The sequence below is a fragment of the Sus scrofa genome, chromosome 8 (genome assembly GCF_000003025.6).
Source record: "Sus scrofa isolate TJ Tabasco breed Duroc chromosome 8, Sscrofa11.1, whole genome shotgun sequence".
Taxonomy (NCBI): Eukaryota; Metazoa; Chordata; class Mammalia; order Artiodactyla; family Suidae; genus Sus; species Sus scrofa.
In genome coordinates, this window is record NC_010450.4 from 96070673 (window position 1) to 96094152 (window position 23480).

Sequence of the window (23480 nt, forward strand, 5' to 3'; positions counted from 1 at the left end):
AAGGAATAGGTTCCTATAGATGTACAATAAATTGATGAGTATACAATAAATAAAATATTTTATAACCAATGTGGTATAGTAATATACAGAAGGTAAAATGCCCTGACCTGAATGGTACATAAAAATACAAGTTTATATTTGTTTATTATTACTATAGATGTATTAAAAGTTTATATTTCCTAGGGATTGTCTTTACTGGAAATCATAGTTTTCTTGAGATTTACTTATCTCTATAAAGTAACTCAAAAATATTTGTCGGTTGTGTACTAGTTCTTTCCACTGTCATAAGTTCTCTAGTTGGGCAAGAGAAATGTGCATCTATCCACAAAGCCCCTGTCTAGTTGGTAAAAACATTAATGACATATAAAATAATCTGTGCATAAGGTGCTAAAACAGATGATCGAAAGGGATAACACCCTGGACCTTTATGAATTTCCACATTCTGTGGTTTTGATATAGTATATAATTTTCTTTGTGATCATATATACAGAAAAATAAAGCCATATTCATATGCAGCTTTTGAGCCCTTGCTAGCCTTGTTAGCAAGTTACATGTGTTTTTTCTCAAATGTAGCTTCTTAAAATTCACAATTCTGACTTAAACTTATGCTAATTACCCTACATAATCTACCTTTATGGTGTTCCAAATAGTAAAAAACCAAGCATTAATTATACCAGTTCCAAGACTATATATAATAAAACATTAATGGTACATTATAAACGTCATAAAGATTCAGAGAGGTGAGTCAGTTTGGGCTGAAGTTGTTGAAACAACTTCATTGGAGAATTTGAAACTATATTTAAGATCATCTATTTCCTCAAATGATGTAGGCATCCTTCTGTTAAAGGCTTTTCAGGTTAGATGATTCTCCAGCCCCTGCTTTGAATATTCCTTGTTAAGAGATCTGGTCATTTCCCCCAAAGAGCCTGTTCCTTTGAACTCTAATTATTAGAAAGCTGAAATCTCTATTACCAGATTTCCTCCCACTGATACATGATTTTACCTTTTGAGTAACAGAAAAACTCAGTTCTTTTTCAATTCAACCCACCAATAATTTGCATATAACTGTATATCTTTTATGACCCATGCCCAGTGTTACACCCAGTTTTTGTTTTGACTTTTCTGGTGTGGTATAACTTAACCTACCTCTCATTATTATATCCTTTTTTCTCTGCATGCCGTAATTTATCTCTTAAATTGTGGTCTGTAAATTAAATACCAAATTCCAGTCTGGAGTAGTCTACTTCCCATTAGGTGAAGATGCAGTCCTCAGGGTCTCTTTCATTTCTCAATTAAGTCATTCATTAAAGTGTAAGTACTTAGCATGTACTAAATCATGTATTAGATGCTTGGAGTTCTGGGTGAAGCTGGTCCTCTTCATTAGGCTCATGTTGTAGCTAGGAATACGTAAACTTCAAATATAGTATTTAAATACAGTGAAATGTGCATTTTTAAAAGTGTCTAAAGTTTTTATCAAAATGCAGAAGTGAAACAATTTTGCCTCAAAGTGAGTAGACCGCACAGGGTATGCAGGGATGAATGCTGGAAGACTGAGGACATCCCAAGTACAGGGAAATAAAGAAGGATTTTAAAAATAGGTAACTGTACTTTATATGACTTTGCCTATATGGCATATAAAGATAAGGATGATGAATTTGTGCCACCATGGTAAAACTAGCACTTATGGAAGATAATCAATTTCCATAGAAAATTTCTTTTTAGACTTAGAAGACTGTGTAATATCTTACTTTAGCTTTAGCAGACCCTGAGAAGAGTCCAAACTGTCATTTATTTAAGAGATAATACCAGTGAGTACCAGTAGGGAAGTTGAAGAAACCAGACCAGGAAGTGAAGAGAAGGCAGCCAATAAAGGGTTTTAACAATCAAGCAAATTAACTGAAACTTAATCCCACTGATAAACTCTGGAAGTCAATTTAGAAATAGGCTCAGAGTTATTCCACCATGGGGCACAAGAGTTTGGAGTTTTTGCATACCAATTTCCTTCAGTCATTTTTTTGGTTCTTTCAGCATAGGCTGGGGGCATGAATTTTGTACCACCTGTCACCTTCTGTTAGGTGAACAAAAGAGGCTCAAAAGACCAGGAAAAAAAAACAGAAGGCACAAAAATGTGGATGCAGGTAGTCTGAAGTGGAGTGGGTGTCCACTGAGGTAATAAAGGCAGGAAAAAATGGCCAGGGTTATATTTACTATCAAAAAATATAATCATTATTATGACTCATTTCATTTTTGTCTGTTTATATACCCTTTAATTAGTCTTTTAAGATATAATTTTAAATATTTTAATATTGAATTTTTTTTTCTTGTGGCAGACTAATCAACATTTTCTGAGAGCTGTAACTGAACAAAATGTGGAGATTGAGCAACTCCGAAAACAACTTAGGTATGTTCAAAGATGACTTTTATTATTTTTGTTAATAATTATTTTCATCAAGGGAAGTGATGATGTCATAATTTTTTCCCTGAGTGAGTGTTTTTTCTGTCTGTTTAAAGTTTTTGTTAGTAGTTTTTTGTATATATCACCTTTTGAGACAAGAAGAGTTCTAAATCAAAACTATTAGGGGAGTTCCCTGGTGGTACAGAATGTTAAGGAACTGGCATTGTCACTGCAGGCTCAGGTTAACTGTTGTGGCCCAGGTTCAATCCCTGACCTACGAACTTTCACACACCACAGGCACAGCCGAAAAAAAAAAAAAAAGAATTATTGCTCAGGAGACAACTTTAATATATTTTAATATATATGCACGGACATGTTCCATGATGAGAAAACCAGTGCTTATGGAAGAAAATAAGTTCCCTTAAAAAATTCTTCTATACGCACCTTTCTTTGGATTCTCCCGTAAGCAGACCCTAAGACTTCCAAAGCACATAGCTTATTTAGAGGTAATACCAGGGACCACCAGTGGAGGAGAGGAAACTGAGATGGAAGGGGAGGAGAAAGCAGCCATAAGGGGTTTTAGAAAATCAGGCAACTTAATACTGTAAGTATACAGTTGTTTAATAATTATTACATTTATACACTTCACAGGAAAAGCTCTAAATGACCAAAAAAATTCTTTTTTTACTTTTTATTCCTCGATAATATTTAAAATTCAGAAGCATAGTCATATAAGGGTTTGTGCTATAATGCTGTCATGTCGAAATACCTTTAAATTGTAATGTAAATTTATATTTTACAAAAATATTAGTTTGTTAAATGAACCTTGCTATTTATTTTGCTTTCCTACCGTCATGTATCCTGCAAAATAATATATTGGTTTTTTAAAGAAATAACTTACTTTATGAAATTTTATATATCACTTTTTATATTTTTATTAATTTCATGAGCTTTTAAATTTAATTTAATGAATTTATCTTCTTTTCCCCTAGCATTTTTACTTGTGATCTCTTATGTGGTCCTTCTTATTTCCTCCAATGTTTTTAATTTTGCAGTTTAAAATAGTAATGATTTATTTAATTGCAAGATCTTATTCCTACTTTTTCAAAATTAAAATAGTTTGTTAAATTACGAACGTAATATAATTCCATTATAAAAAAAACTTTAGATAGTATGAAAGTATGTCAAATTGCAATACAATCCTGGCAGTAAATTAATACAGACTCCACAGGTTAAGACCACAGTGCCCAGTGTGACTACACTTAACTCAAACATCAGCCCCCAATTCAGGGGTCCCCAGGCCACTCACACCTCTGACCAATTGAATACAAATATGGTGTTGCCACAAACTATCCCCCGCCCAGGCTCAATAGTTATCTTAAAATGACTCTGAGAACTCAGAAAAGCACCATACTTATGATTGAAATTTTGTTATAAAGGACATAAATCAGAACTAGCCAGAACAAATAGACATACTGGGTGAAATCTAGGAAGGTCCCAAAAGCAGAGCTTCCATGTCCTCTGCCCATGGAATCAGGGTATGTACTATCCTCCTGACATGTCTTATTTTCACCAACCAAGGAGCTCACCTAAGCCTCAGTGTCTTGAGTTTTTATTTGGGTTTATTATGTGCATATGATTTCTATTAAATATAAACGATATATGTTAAAATTAAATGTTTTTGTAGTGACCGCAACATAGAATAAAACCCTATATAAGTAAACTTCTGAATTTTAAGTGTTTTGACTGGTTGAATGTATCATTGATCACTTGATTGAACTTAATCTCCAGACTTCTCCCAGTCCTTGAGGGTCAGGAGTTAGCCCTGTAGTGCAAGGCTCAAAGCTTCAACCTTCTAATTACATGGTTGATCTTCTCAACATAGACCTGATCCCATCCTGAAACTTTCTAAGGACCTACTCTGAGGTATTTCATTAGCATAAACTCAGGTATGGTCCCAAGATCCTACCATGAATAATAAATATACTGCTCTACTTGGGAAATTCCAAGGGTTTACATGCTCCATCCTAGAAACTTAGACAAAGACCAAATTCTTTATTATACAACTTAAGTGGAAGATGAAAATCATATAGTTCCATTATTTAAGTCTTTAAGTTTATAACTTAGATTTATGTATTTAAATATTTTTGTTAAAAATGAGATGATATACATTCTTTCTAAAACCCTTGTTTTTTTTACTTATTGGTAATATGAACATCATATCAATATCATGGACCATAATATTATTTAGTATATTATTATATGGTTGTGCTGTATTTATTAGTTAAATTCTTATTCACTTTCCAATGTTATTTACTTTTCATCTTTTTTTTTTTTTAATTTTCCCACTGTACAGCAAGGGGGTCAGGTTATCCCTACATGTATACATTACAATTACATTTTTTCCCCCACCCTTTCTTCTGTTGCAACATGAGTATCTAGACAAAGTTCTCAATGCTGTTCAGCAGGATCTCCTTGTAAATCTATTCTAAGTTGTGTCTGATAAGCCCAAGCTCCCGTTCCCTCCCACTCCCTCCCCCTCCAGTCAGGCAGCCACAAGTCTATTCTCCAAGTCCATGATTTTCTTTTCTGAGGAGATGTTCATTTGTGCTGGATATTAGATTCCAGTTATAAGTGATATCATATGGTATTTGCCTTTGTCTTTCTGGCTCATTTCACTCAGGATGAGATTCTCTAGCTCCATCCATGTTGCTGCAAATGGCATTATGTCATTCTTTTTTTATGGCTGAGTAGTATTCCATTGTGTACATATACCACTTCTTCCGAATCCAGTCATCTGTCGATGGACATTTGGGTTGTTTCCATGTCCTGGCTATTGTGAATAGTGCTGCAATGAACATGCGGGTGCATGTGTCTCTTTTAAGTAGAGTTTTGGCCAGATAGATGCCCAAGAGTGGGATTGCGGGGTCATATGGAAGTTCTATGTATCGGTTTCTAAGGTATCTCCAAACTGTTCTCCATAGTGGCTGTACCAGTTGACATTCCCACCAACAGCGCAGGAGGGTTCCCTTTTCTCCACAGCCCCTCCAGCACTTGTTACTTGTGGATTTATTAATGATGGCCATTCTGACTGGTGTGAGGTGATATCTCATGGTAGTTTTGATTTGCATTTCTCTTATGATCAGCGATGTTGAGCATTTTTTCATGTGTTTGTTGGCCATCTGTATATCTTCTTTGGAGAAATGTCTATTCAGGTCTTTTGCCCATTTTTCCATTGATTGATTGGTTTTTTTGCTGTTGGGTTGTATAAGTTGTTTATATATTCTACTAGAGATTAAGCCCTTGTCAGTTGCATCATTTGAAACTGTTTTCTCCCATTCTGTAAGTTGTCTTTTTGTTTTCTTTTGGGTTTCCTTTGCTGTGCAAAAGCTTTTCAGTTTGATGAGGTCCCATGGGTTTATTTTTGCTCTTATTTCTGTTGCTTTGGGAGACTGACCTAAGAAAATATTCATGATGTTGATGTCAGAGAGTGTTTTGCCTATGTTTTCTTCTAGGAGTTTGATGGTGTCCTGTCGTATAATTAAGTCTTTCAGCCATTTGGAGTTTATTTTTGTGCATGGTGTGAGGGTGTGTTCTAGTTCAATTGCTTTGCATGCAGCTGTCCAGGATTCCCAGCAATGCTTGCTGAATAGACTTTCTTTTTCGCATTTTATGTTCTTGCCTCCCTTGTCAAAGATGAATTGACCATAGGTGTCAGGGTTTATTTCCGGATTCTCTATTCTGTTGCATTGGTCTGTCTGTCTGTTTTGGTACCAGTACCACACTGTTTTGATGACTGTGGCTTTGTAGTATTTCTTGAAGTCTGGGAGAGTTATGCCTCCTGCTTGGTTTTTGTTTCTCAGGATTGCTTTGGCGATTCTGGGTCTTTTGCGGTTCCATATAAATGTTTGGATTGTTTGTTCTAGTTCTGTGAAAAATGTCATGGGTAATTTAATAGGGATTGCATTGAATCTGTAGATTGCTTTGGGTAGTATGGCCATTTTTATAATATTGATTTTTCCAATCCAGGAACATGGAATATCTTTCCATTTCTTTACATCTTCTTTGATTTCTTTGGTTAAAGTTTTATAGTTCTTGGCATACAGGTCCTTCACCTCCTTGGTCAGGTGTATTCCGAGGTGTTTGATTTTGTGAGGTGCAATTTTAAAAGGTATCGTATTTTTGTATTCCTTTTCTAATATTTCATTGCTGGTATACAGAAATGCGACTGATTTCTGAATGTTAATCTTATATCCTGCTACTTTGCTGAATTTATTAATCAGTTCAAGGAGTTTTGGGGTTGAGTCCTTAGGGTTTTCTATGTATAGTATCATGTCATCTGCATACAGTGACAGTTTGATCTCTTCTCTTCCTATATGGATGCCTTTTATTTCTTTTGTTTGTCTAATTGCTGTGGCTAGGACTTCCAAAACTATGTTGAAGAGCAGTGGTGAGAGTGGGCATCCCTGTCTTGTTCCAGATTTGAGTGAGAAGGCTTTCAGTTTTTCCCCATTGAGGATTATATTTGCTGTGGGTTTATCATAAATGGCTTTGATCATATTCAGGAATGTTCCCTCTGTACCCACTTTGGCGAGGGTCTTGATCATGAATGGATGTTGGACTTTGTCAGATGCTTTTTCTGTGTCTATTGAGATGATCATATGATTTTTGACTTTTTTTTTTGTTAATGTGGTGTATGATGCTGATTGATTTGTGTATGTTGAACCATCCTTGTGAACCTGGGATGAACCCAACCTGGTCATGGTGTATAATTTTTTTGGTATGTTGTTGGATTCGGTTGGCTAAGATTTTGTTGAGAATTTTTGCATCTATTTTCATCAATGATATTGGCCGATAGTTTTCTTTTTTGGTGGTATCTCTGTCTGGTTTTGGAATGAGGGTGATGGTGGCATCATAGAATGTCTTTGGGAGTATTCCTTCTTCTTCAACCTTTTGAAAGAGTTTGAGGAGGATGGGCACCAATTCCTCTTTATATGTTTGATAGAATTCACCTGTGAAGCCATCTGGTCGTGGACTTTTATTTGTAGGGAGTGATTTTATGACCTCATCAATTTCATTTCTAGTGATCGGTCTTTACAGTTGGTCTGTTTCTACTTGATTCAGTTTTGGCAGGCTGTAAGATTCTAGAAAATTGTCCATTTCTTCCAGATTGTCAAACTTGTTGCCGTATAGTTGTTCATAGTATTCTCTTATGGTTTTTTGTATTTCTGCTGTATCCGTTGTGATTTCTCCTTTTTCATTTATAATTTTGGTGATTTGGGTTCTTTCTCTCCTCTTTTTAGTGAGTCTGGCCAGGGGTTTGTCAATTTTGTTCACCTTTTCAAAGAACCAGCTCTTGGTTTTATTAATTTTCTCTATTGTTTTTTGAGTCTCTATTTTATTGATTTCTTCTTTGATCTTTATAATTTCCTTCCTTCTGCTGACTTTAGGACTTTTTTGTTCTTCTTTTTCTAATTCGTTTAGGTGGAGGGATAAGTTGTCCATTTGGGATCTTTCTTCTTTTTTGAGAAAGGCCTGTATTGCTATAAATTTCCCTCTGAGCACTGCTTTCGCAGCATCCCATAGATTTGGAGAGGTTGTGTCTTCATTATCATTTGTTTCAAGGTAGTTTTTAATTTCCTTCTTGATTTCCTCATTGACCCATTGGTTTTTTAGTAGCATGTTGTTTAGTCTCCACGTAGTAGGTTTTTTCTCTTTCCTTTTCCCATGGTTGGTTTCTAATTTCATGGCATTGTGGTCAGAGAAGATACTTGAGATAATTTCTACGCTCCTAAATTTATTGAGATTTGCTTTGTGTCCCAATATGTGGTTGATTCTTGAGAATGTTCCATGAGCATTTGAGAAGAATGTGTATTCTGCTTTTTTTGGATGTAGTGTCCTGAAGATATCAATTAAGTCTAACTTTTCTATTGTTTCCTTTAGGATCTCTGTTGCTTTATTGGTTTTCTGTCTAGAGGATCTGTCCATTGATGTGAGGGGGGTATTAAGGTCTCCTACTATGATTGTATTCTCATCAATATCTCCCTTTATGTCTGTTAATATTTGTTGTATGTATCTGGGTGCTCCTGTATTTGGGGCATATATGTTGACGATAGTAACATCCTCTCCTTGGATGGATCCCTTAATCATTAAGTAGTGTCCTTCTTTGTCTTTCTTTATGTCTTTTGTTTTAAAGTCTATTTTGTCTGATATGAGTGTTGCAACTCCTGCTTTTCTGTCATGTCTATTGGCGTGAAGTATTTTTCCCCACCCTTTCACTTTCAATCTATATGTATCTTTTGTCCTAAGGTGAGTTTCTTGTAGGCAGCATATTGAAGGTTTTTGCCTTTTTATCCACTCAGCCACTCTGTGTCTTTTGATTGGGGCATTCAGTCCATTGACATTTAAGGTGATAATTGATAGATGATTATTTATTGCCATTTGAACCTCGTGTTCCAGTTGATCAGTTGATTCTATGGTTCTCCATTCTTCCTTTCTTTTTTTTTTTGTTTTTTTTTTTTTTGGTTGGATGGTCTCCTGTTATTATCTGCTTGAGTGTATTTTTTTTTTCATTTTTTGCAAATGCAGTATTTGCTTTTGGCTTGTGGTTGCCCTGATTTTTAAGTATGCTAACCCCTTCCCATAATTGTGTGTTTTAGCCTGATGGTCCTGTAAGTTCAAACACTTCATTACTATATTAAAATTAAGAAGAGAAACATACAAACAAACAAACAAAAAGGGTTATTTACTTCCTAACATCCCTTGCCCACATTTTATGGTTTTGATGACTCTTTTTTATTTTTTTCTTTTTAATTTTATTTTGTTTGAAGCATGTTCATGATTAAATCTGTATGCTGGCTTATTTGAGTGACTGCTCTCTGATTGCAGTTTTCTCAGTCCTAGTTCTTCCTCTTCTTTTTTTTTCTTTTCTTTTCTTTTTTCTTCCCTTTCCTTCCTTTCTTTTTGGTTTAGAGAAGCCCTTTCAACATTTCCTTTAACCTGGGTTTTGTGTTGCTGTATTCTTTAAGTTTTTGTTTGTTGGAAAAAATTTTTATTTCCCCTTCTATTTTAATTGATATTCTTGCTGGATAGAGTATTCTAGGTTGCATATTTTTTCCTTTGAGCACTTTAAATATCTCTTGCCATTCCCTCCTGGCCTGTAGTGTTTCTGTAGAGAAATCAGCTGATATTCTTACGGGGTTCCCTTGTAGGTAACATTCTGTTTTTCTCTTGCTGCCTTTAGCATCCTCTCTTTATCACTAACTTTTGCCATTTTTATTATGATGTGTCTTGGTGTGGGTCTGTTTGGGTTCAGTTTGTTTGGGGCCCTCTGTGCTTCTTGTATCTTGAACCCAGTATCCTTTAGATTTGGGAAGTTTCCATCGATAATTTCTTCAAATATATTTTCCATCCCCTTATCTTTTTCTACTCCTTCTGGAATTCCTATTATGCGTAGATTGGCCTGATTTATATTATCCCATAGGTCTCTTATATTGCTTTCCAGTTTTTTGATTCGGTTTTCTGTCTGTTGACCGGATTGAGTGATTTCCATTATTCTATCTTCCATATCACTGATTCGTTCTTCTGCATTATTCATTCTGGTTTTTACTGCCCCTAGTTCAGTTTGCATCTCTGCAAATGAATGTTCTAGTTTTTCTTGGCTCCTCCTTATATTTTCTAGTTCCTTTCTGAGGGTATCTGCATTACTGTTCATATCTTCTCTTAATTCCTTCAGTATTTTCACTATTTCTCTTTTGAACTCCAGGTCTGTCTGACTGCAGAGATCTGTTTCATTGTTGACTGTTTTAGGTGAGTTCTCCTGTTGGTTTGACTGGGGGTGGTTTCTCAGCTTCTTCATCTTGCTTGTTGTTTTCTTTCTCCTGAGGGAGTTGTACTCTCCGTTATCGGGCAGTGTTTGCCTTGTCACTGCCGTGGAATATTTCCTGAGGGCTGGCGTTGTTGGTCAATCTTTTTTGAGGCAGTGTGGCTTTTCTGGAGTGTTGATGGGGCTAACAGTGTTTCTTTGAAGCAAAGGAGGACTTCCTGAGGGCAGACAGGACTGGGAGGTACACACCACGATGGTAGCAGATTTCACTTGGTCATGCAGAGCTTGCTCTGGTGTTTTTAGGCTGTGGGGTTCTTGCAGGGGATTGGTGGTGTTGGGCAGCTGCTCTTTAGGGGTGCATCACCCCCTGGGGGCTGGAGCAGCTATCTGGGTCACTGAGAACCTGAGAGGCTCTTCCCTAGGGCAGCCCAACTCAGAAGGACGGGCTGAGAATGTAGGCGGATCTTTTCACAGTCTGGCCGAGCTTGTTGCAGCTTTTCTGGGCTGCAGGGGCTCTTCCAGGGGGCTGGTGGTGCTGAGCAGCTATTCCGCAGGAGTGGGGCACCCCCTGGGGGCTTGGGCGGGTAGCAGGGCCATTGGAAACCCAAGAGGCTCCTCCCCGGGGCAGCCCGACTCAGAAAATCCCTCCGAGAATTAGACAGATCTATTCATGGCCTGGCTAGGCTTGTTGCAGCTTTTCTGGGCTGCAGGCCTTTTCTCGGGGGCTGGTGGTGTTTGGTGCTGCTCTGCGGAAGTGTAGCCCCTCCAAAGGGCAAGCAGGCCTGTGCAGGGACAGCCCCTGTGGTGGTAGGCTTCAGGCAATTGTTGAGGCCTGCCCTCCCAGATGGCAGGCAGCCCCAGGGCGTAGGGGGTGGTGGGGGTGGGGGGGAGGGGATGCATTGGGAAGCACAGCTTTCAGCTAGCTAGTGGGCCTGTAAGCTTGCTGTGACATGGGGGGTATTCTATGGGGACCCACCCCTTCTTCTCTCCCCTCCCCAGCAGGAGCGCAGACCAGGCTCTTCTCCCAGGTTCCCTCTGATGCGGCTTTCCACTTCCCCGCCCCTAGAGTATTGCTCCCTTCCTCTGTGACAGCTTTGTTTTCTAGTCTCCCAAGCAGTCTCTGCCCCATCAAATGGTTTCTAGACCTCCCAAGCAGTTTCCGCTCCACCCCGCCCCCCAACCCGTTCTCTCGGACTAACCTCTGGAGCCAAGGTCTCGGTGCCCAGCCCCCACCCAGGCGTCCCCCAGCCCTTTCCCAGGAACTAACCTCTGGAGCCGAGGATTCAGTGCCCAGCCCCCACCCAGGCGTCTCAATTTTTGGTGACTGTGCCCATAGTTCAGATGGTCCGTTCAGTTCTTGATCGGCTTTTCTGTACTCCAACTTACTGCTACACTCTTCTCTGCATCTGGAGATTCCTCCGGTTCGTTTGATCTTTCCCCCGTGTAGGTGACTTTCCAGGGTGTGGGATCCCTTTCTCCTCCGCAGTTCCCTTTCGGGAGCGCCCGTCCCACTCGGATTCACCTTCTCTCACTCTCCTCTTTTCTCCTGTTCTGCCCAGTAATGTCACGAACTTCTTGCCATTATTGGAGTCTAGGTTCCTCTGCCAGCGATTGGTTGCTGTTCTGTGCGAGTCATTTCTTCTGTAGATGTGCTTTTTTTGTTGTGTTTGTGGGAGAGGGCGAGCGTGTCCCCCTACTCCTCCGCCATCGTGTCCTCCCCTACTTTTCATCTTTAATAGAATATTTAATAGTTCCTTTATAGGCTACCTATTAATTGAACATTACAATTAGAACAGTATTAAAAAAGTGAATATATAATAGCCCTAATTCAGTCTTAGTTATTATTTTTGTGTACTATTATTAAACAAAATTTTAATACCGTTAAAGAAATTAAAGTGAAACTTACCTAATTTAAGACATTTAAAAGAAAGGCCAACTTGGTTGAATGTTTTGTTACACTTTCTTTTAAACTTTCTTTTAAATTTGTTTATGATAAAAATACTAGATATTAAATCATAAACTGATAGAAATATAAGGCATAGCATAAGATGTCCATTGTCATAGTAGATTTTAACTCTTTAAGAGTTTCTGACATGGTACAGTGGGTTAAGAATCTGACAGCTGTGGCTTGGGTCACTGTGGAGGCAAGGGTTCAATCCCCAGTCAGGCTCAGTGGGTTAAAGGATCTGGTATAGCCACAGCTGCAGTGTAGGTTGAAGGTGCATCTCAGATTCAATCCCTAGCCCAAGAATTTATCTATACTGGTGGATGTGGCCATAAAAGAAAACAATAACAACAACAACAAAAAGATTTTATATTTAAGTGACTGATAGATATAGAAAATGTAACTTAATATGATTAACAAGTTGATCTAAAAGACATCTCTAAAACAGTTAATCCATTTACTTATTCAGTAAATATTTAGCAAGCTTACTGTGTGCCAGTCTCTACACATGGGGCATATCAGTGTGCAGTACAGTTGAAGACCTCCCTTCTTTGGGAATTTTCATCTATCAGGAGCAGGCATACAGTAAACAAACACAATATCTCAGTATGTTAAGAGGCAATAAGTGCTACAGAAAAACAAAACAAGATCAGGATGAGAGATCTGGAGTGCAGGGGCAATGGTGGGGTTGCAATTTTTAATAAAATATTCAGAGAGATGTTGAATAGAATAGAATATTCACTGAGAGGTTGAGATTGGAACAAAAACTTGAGGGATATGAACAGATTATCCATGCAATATGGGGATGTTACCATGAACAATGCAAAGAATGTTCAGAGTAAAGAACTCACCAGGGGTGGAAATGTGCTTAAGGAATAGCAAAGAAGCTAGATTCCTCTTATCTATTGCTGAATAATAAACCATTGTAAAATGTAGTGACTCAAAACACTAATGTATTTAGATTATGATTTGGGAGACAGTAGAGCAGGTTTTCTGTCCTGGAGCTGCATGGCTGATATCTACAGAACTTGCCTGCTTATCTCTAGCCAACTGAAATCTAAATGGTAAACCTGGAGTTCCTGGCTCAGTGGATAATGATGACTTGGGCTTGATCCCTGGCCTCACTCAGTGGGTTAAGGATCCAGTGTTGCCATGAGCTGTGGTGTAGGTCACAGACACAGCTCGGATCCCATGTTGCTGTGGCACTGTTGCTCTGGCATAGGCCTGTGGCTATAGCTCCATGTTGAACCCCTGCCGCGGGTGCAGCCCTAAAAAGACAAAAAGACAAAAATAAATAAATAAATAAACAGTAAACCTGTCTGGTAATTGGCAGTCTCTTCACCCAGTCAAAAAGGCAGATCTTATGTCTTCACTTGGCCATGGTAGCGTTCCCCAGAATAACAAGAGAGCACATCTTAGTGTACAAATACTTTTCAAGCCTCCCTTGAATCTTATTTGGTAATTACTCATGGTAAATAAATCAAGTCAGCTGGTCAACCCAAATTCAAATGATAGGGAAAAAGATACCCCTCTTGATGAAAAGATTTTCAACATCATGTTGTAAAGATAGGGATCTATAGAGAGAAGATTTTTGGGCATTTTTACAGTTTCTTATACCAGTATATCTGGAACAAGGAAATGAGAGTAGTAGGAGATGAATCAGAAATGTTAAAGAGCTGGGAGGTGGGGTGATATGGGGCCTTGTAAGCGATTGTGGGGACTTTGGTTTTTATTGTGGATGAAACAGGAATGGGTTTTAATATATTAATATGCTCTGACTTATATTTTAATGGGATTTTTCACTCTGCCATATTAAAAATAGGCTCAGAAATTGATAGGAATACAATAATAGTAGGAGTTTTAACACCCTACTGACATCAATGAACAGATTCTCTAGAAGGAAATCAATAAGGCAACAGATGCTAAATAACACAATAAAACAGTTAGACTTAATTGATATTTTCAGGACATTACATCCAAAAAACCCAGAATATACTTTCTTTTTCAAGTGCACATGGAAATTCTCAATGATTGACCACATTATGGGGCACAAAACTGGTGCAAAGTCAAGAGTATAGAAACAAAGTCAAGAAGAAATTATTTCATACATCTTCTCTGACCCCAATGGAATGAAACTAGAAATCAACCACAGGAACAGAAATGAAAAAAAAAAAAAAAAAAGAAATGAAACAAAAAAAAACTTGACTACATGCAGATGAAACAACATGCAAGTAAAAAGCCAATGGGTCAACAAGGAAATCAAGAAAGAAATTAAAAAATACTCAAGACAAATGACAATGAAAACACAACTATTGAAAAATCCGTGGAATGTTGTGAAAGCAGTTCTTAGAGGGAGGCTCATAATAATACAGGCCTTCCTTAAAAAAGAAGAATCTCAGCATCTTAACCTACCACCCAAAAGAAGTAGAAAAAGAAGAACAGGAAGTGGCTCAGTGGTTAACAAATCCGACTAGGAGACATGGGGTTGTGGATTCAATCCCTGTCCTCACTCAGGGGGTTAAGGATCTGGCATTGCCATGAGCAGAGGTGTAGGTCACAGACATGGCTCGGATCTTGCATTGCTGTGGCTCTGACATAGGCCTGCAGCCATAGCTCTGATTAGACCCCTAGCCTGGGAACCTCCATATGCTGTAGGTGTAGCCCTGGAAAAGAAAAAAAAAAAAAAAAAAAAGAACAAACCAGACCTAAAGTCAGCTGAAGGAAGAAAATCATAAGGATCAGAAAGGAAATCGATAAAAATACAGATTCAAAAAATCAATAGAAAAAAATCAATAAAACAAAGAGCTGGTTCGTTGAAAGGGTAATCAAAACTGGCAAACCTCTGGCCAAACTAACCAAGAAAAAGAGAGATAACCCAAATAAATAAGATGAAAAAGGAAATCTCAGCAGATACTGCAGAAATAAAAAAAAAATAACAATACCATGAACAGTTTATATGCCAACAAAATTGACTACCTAGAAGAAATGGACAACTTTCTAGAGACCTACAGCCTGCCAAAACTGAATCAAGAAATAGATCATTTCAACAGACTGATCACTAGAAATGAAATTGAATATGTAATAAAAACACTTCCTACAAACAAAAGTCCAGGACCAGGTGGCTTCACAGGTGAATTCTATCAAACATACAGAGAAGAATTTATACCCATCCTTCTTAAACTTCTCCAAAAGGTTGAAGAAGGAACACTCCCAAAGACATTCTATGAAGCTACCATTACCCTAATACCAAAACCAGACAAAGATACTATCAAAAAAGAAAATTATAGGCCAGAATCTTTGATGAATATAGATGCAAAAATTCTCAACAAAATTTCAGCCGGCTGAATCCAACAACACATAAAAAAGATCACCCACCACGACTAAGTGTGTTTCATCCCAAGTTCACAAGAATGGTTCAACATACACAAACCAATGTCATACACCACATTAACAAAAGAAAAGTAAAAAACCACAGGATCATCTCAAGAGATGCAGCATCTGACAAATATCCAACATCCATTTATGATAAAAACTCTTACCAAAGTGGGGATAGAGGGAACATACCTAAACATAATAAAAGCCATTTATGACGAACCCACAGACAGTGTAGTACTCAATGGACAAAAAGTGAAAGCCATCCTGCTAAAATCTGGGACAAGACAAGAATGCCCACCACTCTGAACACTTCTATTCAACGTAGTATTGGAAAACTTAGCCACAGCAATCAGACAAACAAAAGAAATAACAGGTATCCAGTTTGGAAGAGAAGTGGTAAAACTGTCACTCTATGCAGATGACATGATACTTTATATAGAAAACCGTAAGGACTCCACACAAAGACTACTCGATCTGATCCACGAATTCAGCAAAGTAGCAGGATACAAGATTAACATTCAGGAATCAGTTGCGTTTTTGTATACTAAAAATGAAATAGAAGAAATATAGAAATATAATACCTTTAAAAATCTCACCCCCCCCAAAATTTAAATACCTAGGAATAAACCTGACCAAGGAGGTGAAAGACTTACATGATGGGAACTATAAAACATTAATCAAGAAATTAAAGAAGAATGGAAAGAAATGGAAAGATATCCCATGTGCCTGGATGGGAAGACTTAGTATCATTAAAATGGCCATTCTACCCAAAGCAGTCTACTCATTTAATGTAATCCCTATCAAATTACCCATGACATTTTTCACAAAACTAGAAAAAACAATCCAAAAATTTATATGGAACCATTAAAAAAAAAAACTCGAATTCCCAAAGCAGTCCTGAGGGGGGAAAAAAAAAAAACAGGAGACATAACAGCATTCCCAGACTGCAGATAATATTACAAAGATATAGTAATCAAGACAGTGTAGTACTGGTACAAAAACAGACATATAGACCAGTGGAACATATTAGAGAGCCCAGAGATAAACCCAACCATGGTCAACTAATCTTTGACAAAGGAGGCAAGAATATCAAATGGAAAAAAATACAGTCTCTTCAGCAAGTGGTGCTGGAAAAACTGGACAGATGCATGTAAATCATTGAAACTAGAACACACCCTTACACCTTGCACAAAAATAAACTCAAAATGGCCTAAAGACTTAAGCATAAGACAAGACACCATAAAACTCCTAGAAGCAAACAGAGGCAAAACATTCTCTGACACCAACCATACAAATGTTCTCTTAGGTCAGTCATCCAAGGCAATAGAAATAAAAGGAAAAGTAAACTGGTGGGACCTAATCAAACTGACAAGCTTTTGCACAACAAAGCAAACCATAAAAAAAATGAAAAACTAACAACCTACAGAATGAGAGAAAATAGTTCAAATGATGCAACTTACAATGGCTTAATCTCTAAAATATACAAACAACTCATACAAGTCAACAGCAAAAAATCCAAACAACCTGATTGAGAAATGGGCAGAAGATCTAAATAGACATTTCTCCAAAGAAGATATATGAATAGGCAACAGGCACATGAAAAAATTCTCAACATTAGTAATTATTAGAGAAATGCAAATCTAAACTACAATGGGATACCACCTCACACCGGTCAGAATGGCTGTCATTAATAAGTCTACAAATAACAATTGGTGGAGAGGGTGTGGAGAAAAGGGAACTCTCCTACACTATTGGTGGGAATATAAACTAGTACAACTACTATGGAAACATTATGGAGGCATCTCAGAAAATAAATATAGAACTACCATATGGTCCAGCAATCCCACTCAATGGCATATATCTAGACGAAACTTTCATTCAGAAAGAAAGTTCTTTGCAGCACTATTCACAGCCGAGACATGGAACCTAAATGTTCGTTGACAGATGAATGGATTAAGAAGATATGGCACATATACACAATGCAATATTATTCAACCATTAAAAAAAGAAATACATTTGCAGCAACATGGATGGATCTAGAGGTTCTCATACTAAGTGATGCAAGTCAGAAAGAGAAAGACAAATACCATATGATATCACTTATATGTGGAATCTAAAATATGGCCCAAATGAACCTATTTACAGAACAGAAACAAACTCATGGACATGGAGAACAGACTTTTGTGGTTCCCAAGGGGTTTGGGGAGGGAGAGGTATGGACTGGGAGTTTGGGGTTTATAGATGCAAACTGTTGGATTTGGAGTAGCTAAGCAATGAGTTTCTGGTGTATAGCACATGGAGCTGTATCCAATCACTTGTAATGTAACATAATGGAAGATATTATGAGAAAAAGAATGTATGTGGGTCTGTATGTGTGTGTATATATATATATATGACTGGGTCACTTCGCTTTACAGCAGAAATTGACAGAACATTGTAAATCATCTGTAGTAAAATAAAGTTAAAGAATATAGACTCTAGCAAGGTAAAAATGAGAGCAAAGACACCAGTGACGAGGCTATTGCAGTAACCCAGGCAAATGATCATGTTTTGTAGGACTGTGGTGGTAGCAGTAGGAGATGGTAAGATGTAGTCAGATTCTGGATATGATTTTTAATGTTTTGTATGGTAAATTGAAGGAGATATTCTGATAAATTGGTGGTGACAACACAGATTATGAGGCATCAAGAATGACTGGGAGAATGGTATAGCAGAGGACTGAGAAGTCTGTGTAAGTGGAGAACAGTCTAAAGATTCCCTAAGAAACTGAAAATAGTTACCATATGGTCCTTCAACCCCTACTCCTGGGTATATATTCAGAGAAAACCCTGGTTAGAAAAAATACTTGTACCCCTATGTTCACAGCAGCACTTTTTACAATATCCAAATTTAGGAGGCAACCTAAATTTACATCGACTGATGAATGGATAAGAAAATATGGTGTGTGTGTGTGTCTATATATATGTCTATATAGGTATATATAGACACAAATACACACATACAATTAAATATTACTCATAAAAAAGAATGAAATGCCATTTGTAGCAACATGGATGGACCTAGAGATTACCATATTAGGAGAAGTAAGTGAGAGAAAGATAAATATGATACCACTTTTTGTGCAATCTAGAGAAAATGATACAAATGAACTTATTTACAAAACAGAAACATATCCACACCCAAAGAGAATAAATTTACAGTTACCAGAGGGGATGGCAGAGATAAATTAGGAGTTTAGGATTAACATATATACACTGCCATGTATAAAATAGGTAAACAACAAGGACCCACTGTATAGTGTACTATACCCAATATCTTGTAATAACCAACAATGGAAAATAATCTGAAAAAAAATACGTATGTATAACTAAATCACTTTGCTATCTATACACTTGAAACTACACAATGTTGTAAATTAACTATCCCTCAATACGAAAGAGGGAAAAAAAAAAAGAAAGTTGGTTGTGGTTTTTAAAGCCTAAAATGTCTTGTGTTTAATTGTTCACGAGCAACTTTGCCATAATATTTACTGACAATATTCCATAGCTTAGCACTAAGCAGTTCAGAGTTGTGTACATAACTATGCTTGTTTTTCCTGCCACAGATTTGAAAGAACATAAGGATAAGCAGATGCTTCTTTTAGGGAAAAGGATGTTGCTTTCAAGTTTGACAGATTCTGAATGATGGGCATATTGATATTACTAGAATTTACGTTTTGAGATGCCCTATATAACCATGCCAAGAATAACTAAATGAAAAACTCTTTAAACATTAGATTTGTTTATATTTATACCAAAAACATTAGTTTCATTTGTTGTCTGATGTTATGGTGAAAAAAATGAAAATTGTATTAACTTTTAATTAAAGCTTTATCATTTTCCTTTTCAAGAGGTTCTGGTGATACCCTATCATAGCAGATAAAACTCAGCCTAGTTACAAAAAACCTTCATTCACCTAGTCCTTCCCAACCCTGAAGTTGTCATTTTGCTGTTATTCTCATGGAAAAACTTTTGGTTTGTTTTTGCCTTACATCATTGTTCTGTTTCTTAGAAAATCTATTATTTTCTAAATCTGATTAAAACTTCCCTTCTCCAGGAAGACTTCTCTCTTTCATTCCTCCAAATTTTTACTCTTTTTTTCTTGTGTTTGTACTGAACATTTATTCATTTTAACCGAGATTTTGTGCTATTTTTCTTTGGGTGATTTTTTTTGTCATATATATTTGCTTATAATGTCTATCTAGCTGAGTTATGGAAATAATTATTTTTCTAGCTGTATATGCTCAGATTTCATATCTGCTATGTGAGGTCTTTGATGGAAAGTGTTGTTGTCACATGTGTATATCTTTCAGGAGTAATATTATCTTTGTAAAAGGATATACTGTTAAGGCTGACTTTAAAGCATTTGTATAGGGGTCCATATTATCCTCTCATCAGAAGGTCTTTATCAGAATATTTATTTTAAAAAATTTTTAACCACTAAAGAATGATTTCATTAGTAGACATAGATACTGTCTGTATATAAAAAAATCTATAACTTGTCAATCTTTATTTTGTATCTATTGAGAACTGAAACATATACATTTGTGCCCTGACTGTATCAACTATAAACAGTCTTTAATAAGCTTATGTGTGATATGACAGCCTCAGAATTGTTGAAATTTGACTTATCGCAGGTGCACTTTTCTGGTTGCAACAATCTCTAAAAATGATACCCCATGAAATTTTGTAGCTTGATTTTTTCATATGTATAATGATTTTTATTTTTTCCATTATAGCTGGTTTACAGTGTTCTGTCAATTTTCTGCTGTACAGCATGGTGACCCAGTTACACATACATGTATACATACTTTTTTTCTCACATTATTATGCTCCAAAAATTTTTAAAAATTAAAAATAATTTTTAAAAAATCTTGTAGGTTCTCTGGTTATCTCTGCCCGGATAGGTCAGAGTCACTAAGCTTATTATTATATCTCCTGAATTTTCTCTTTGTATTTGTAAATGGCACCATCCAGTTCTACTTGAAAAAAGTAGGAGGTATCCTAAATTCTTTTTTGTCTCAACTCTAACCTTTTAAAAATCTCTCTGATTCACTTCTGCATCATCATATTATTGCCTTTGCTCAGTCCATTATCTCATCTGAGCTTCTGTGGTAGCCTCCAGATTGGCTTACCCTTTCCCCATCTTCCTTTTTTGTACTGTCATTAGAATGATCTTTCAAAAATAAAATGTAGTCACATCAGTTCCTTCAATGGCTAGCAAATGCCTGTGGGGTGTAATCCAAATTACTTAGTATGACATGAAGTCTTCTATGACCTGACCTCGGACTGCTTAACTCTGTATCTTGTCACCCTTCATCTCAATTTCCCAAACTGTTGTTAGTTTCCCAAACAAGCCGTGCTATTTCATAAATCCCCACCTTGGCTCTCATTGTTCAGGCCCTTTCCTAATAAATATCATCTCAACTTCCACAGTTCTAAAGTGTAATATCTTCTAGAAAATTGTTTTCTGAGCCTTTATGGTTTCTTCCTCCTAAGTAGAACCAAACATGCCTTCCATTGTGCCTCAGCTCTAGGCTGCACATATATCTGTCACAGTATTTTTAAACACTTTAACATACTTAACTCTCTATAAATCAATCACTTTGTTAGTGTTTAAGCTCTGTAAAGGTGTAGGACACAATTTAGCCATTCTTATCTTGCCGTCATCTAAGACAGTGCTAGACACATGGCAAGTGCTCAAAAAATTTTTTTAAGTCAATAAGCTGGTTGGTTGTAATTTTTTAGAGGGGTAAATCTGAGTTAATTTATATAAGCCTTCTACTTACATATTTTGCCATTAATCTTTTGGGGCACAACTGTTTTCCTAGCCTATCATTATTTAGAAAATTTTATATTCTTCAGCCATGCAGTAATGTGTGTCCACTTAGTAGTCCCGTGTGATGAAATGCCCTTCTTTGTCCTGCCTAGTCATGAATCATCCTTTTGTCCACTGTTTCCCGTCACTTAGTGGTGTCTCAGTTATCAGATCATCACTCATGGTACTGCAGTGCGTGTGTTCAAGTAACCCTTATTTTACTTAATAATGATCCAAAACACAGGAGTAGTGGTGTTGGCAATTTGGATATGCCAAAGTTTAAAGTGCCTTTAGTGAAAAGGTGAATGCTCTCTATTTAATAAAGAAATATAAAAATCTTCCACTGAGGTTACCAAGATCGATTGTAAAAATGAATCTTGTATCTGGAAATTGTGAAGAAGGAAAAAGAAATTCATGCTGGTTTTGCTGTCACACCTTAAACTGCAAAAATTAAGGTTGCAGTGCATGATAAGGGCTTAGTTAAGATGCAAAAGTCATTAAATTTGTACAGTAAGATATCTTGAAAGACCACATTCTTATAACTTGTATTACAGTATGATGTCGTAATTGTGTTAGTTATTGTCATTAGAATCTTATTATGTTATTAGTTATTCTCATTAGTCTCTTAAATTAGTCCCAATTTAATTTTTACCATAGATATGTATGTATAGGAAAAAGCATGGTATACATAGGGTTCAGTCCAATCCACAGTTTCATGTATCCACTGGAAGTCTTGGAACGTATTTCCCACAGATAAGGAAGGACTACTGTATATGTACCTTTGCCAGGTAATAGTTTTATTTTATCTGAGATAACAGATTTTTCTCAGATGTTTCATGTTCCAATTTGAATAATATTGTCTTTTTTTATAAAAATGCTATGGAAATCTGGAATTCATGGATCACTAGTTTTGATTCATGTGTTTCTTGGAAACTATCCCATCTGAAAAGTGGCCCTGAGCAGATGTGCTTAATCATAAGAATTGCCAGACAGTTCCTTATGTGTTGGCAGCTAGTTTTCTGAGCATAGAAAACATGTTTTAAGATGAGAAGTAGGACTTTACTGTTAGTTTTCTATCTCTCCACACTGTTTTACTTTAAGGTTATTTAAGAGGTAACTTAGTACCCCTTATTCAAAAATGTTTGTAACTGTCCCGCTTAATCTTTCCAGAACGTAAAGAAGAATATGAAACTTTAATTCTAGAGCATATTGGTCAAGTGTAGAAACAAATTCATAACTTCATTGTTTGGAACTTTGGCTACCTTTGGTAACTAATTAGTGATTTATTTCAAAATACATATTTTGGGAGTTCCTGTCATGGCTCAGTAGAAACGGATCTGATTAGCATCCATGAGGACGCAAGTTGCATCCCTGGCCTCGCTCAGTGGGTTAAGGATCTGGCATTGCCGTGAACTGTGGTGTAGGTCACAGACACGGCTCAGATCTTTTATTGCCGTAGTGTAGGCCAGCAGCTACAGCTGTGATTCAACCCCTAGCCTGGGAACCTCCATATGCCGCAAGTGCTGCCCTAAACAGCAAAAAATTAAAAAATTAAAAAATACGTTTTAGCGATAATTATAATTTTACTTTGCAAATACTCTACATTTGCACACCTAACCTAAAAATGTGCTCCTCTGTTGTATGACACATAAAGAGTGTAGGCTTTGAAGTCAGACAGCCCTTGATTGGTGTTCTTATATTTTATTTTCTGTTGACTTGGGCAGGTTGTTTAACTGAATGAACCTTAGTTTCATGATCTCTGTATTAGAAATAAAATGAGCTTCCTTGCAGTGTTGCAATGTGCTATAACTCTTACTATCTTTGCTCTTCTCTATTCTACTTTAGTATCCAACCTGTGTAGATAGGCTTATACAGTATTTACAAATCAGTTGCAAATAGATTTGCAGGTTAGTATTGATGTAATAAATAGACAGTAGATATTTCTCACCCTAGCTCTGAAAATCAGCCTTACCTTTGTGGTTTCTGTTATAATTCTAGGAACCAGATGAAGCATTTTCCTTTTTATCTCCTTCCTATTGTTATGTTCCCCTGTCCTGCCAAATGTAACACCCTAAATTCTGTTT

General features: G+C 36.8%; 1 protein-coding gene across 6 annotated transcripts in view; it reads left to right on the plus strand.

Annotated features, from left to right (window-relative positions):
• SCLT1 (sodium channel and clathrin linker 1) overlaps positions 1-23480 on the plus strand; it is a 249657-nt gene that overhangs the window by 121213 nt on the left and 104964 nt on the right. For all 6 annotated transcript variants that reach the window (XR_002346423.1, XM_021100692.1, XM_013989334.2 and 3 more), the window contains one exon: positions 2331-2401. Coding sequence is in view for 5 of the 6 variants with exons in the window: in XM_021100692.1 (XP_020956351.1) it covers positions 2331-2401 (71 nt within the window). In the remaining variant the exon portion in view is untranslated. The remainder of the gene's footprint in view (positions 1-2330; positions 2402-23480) is intronic.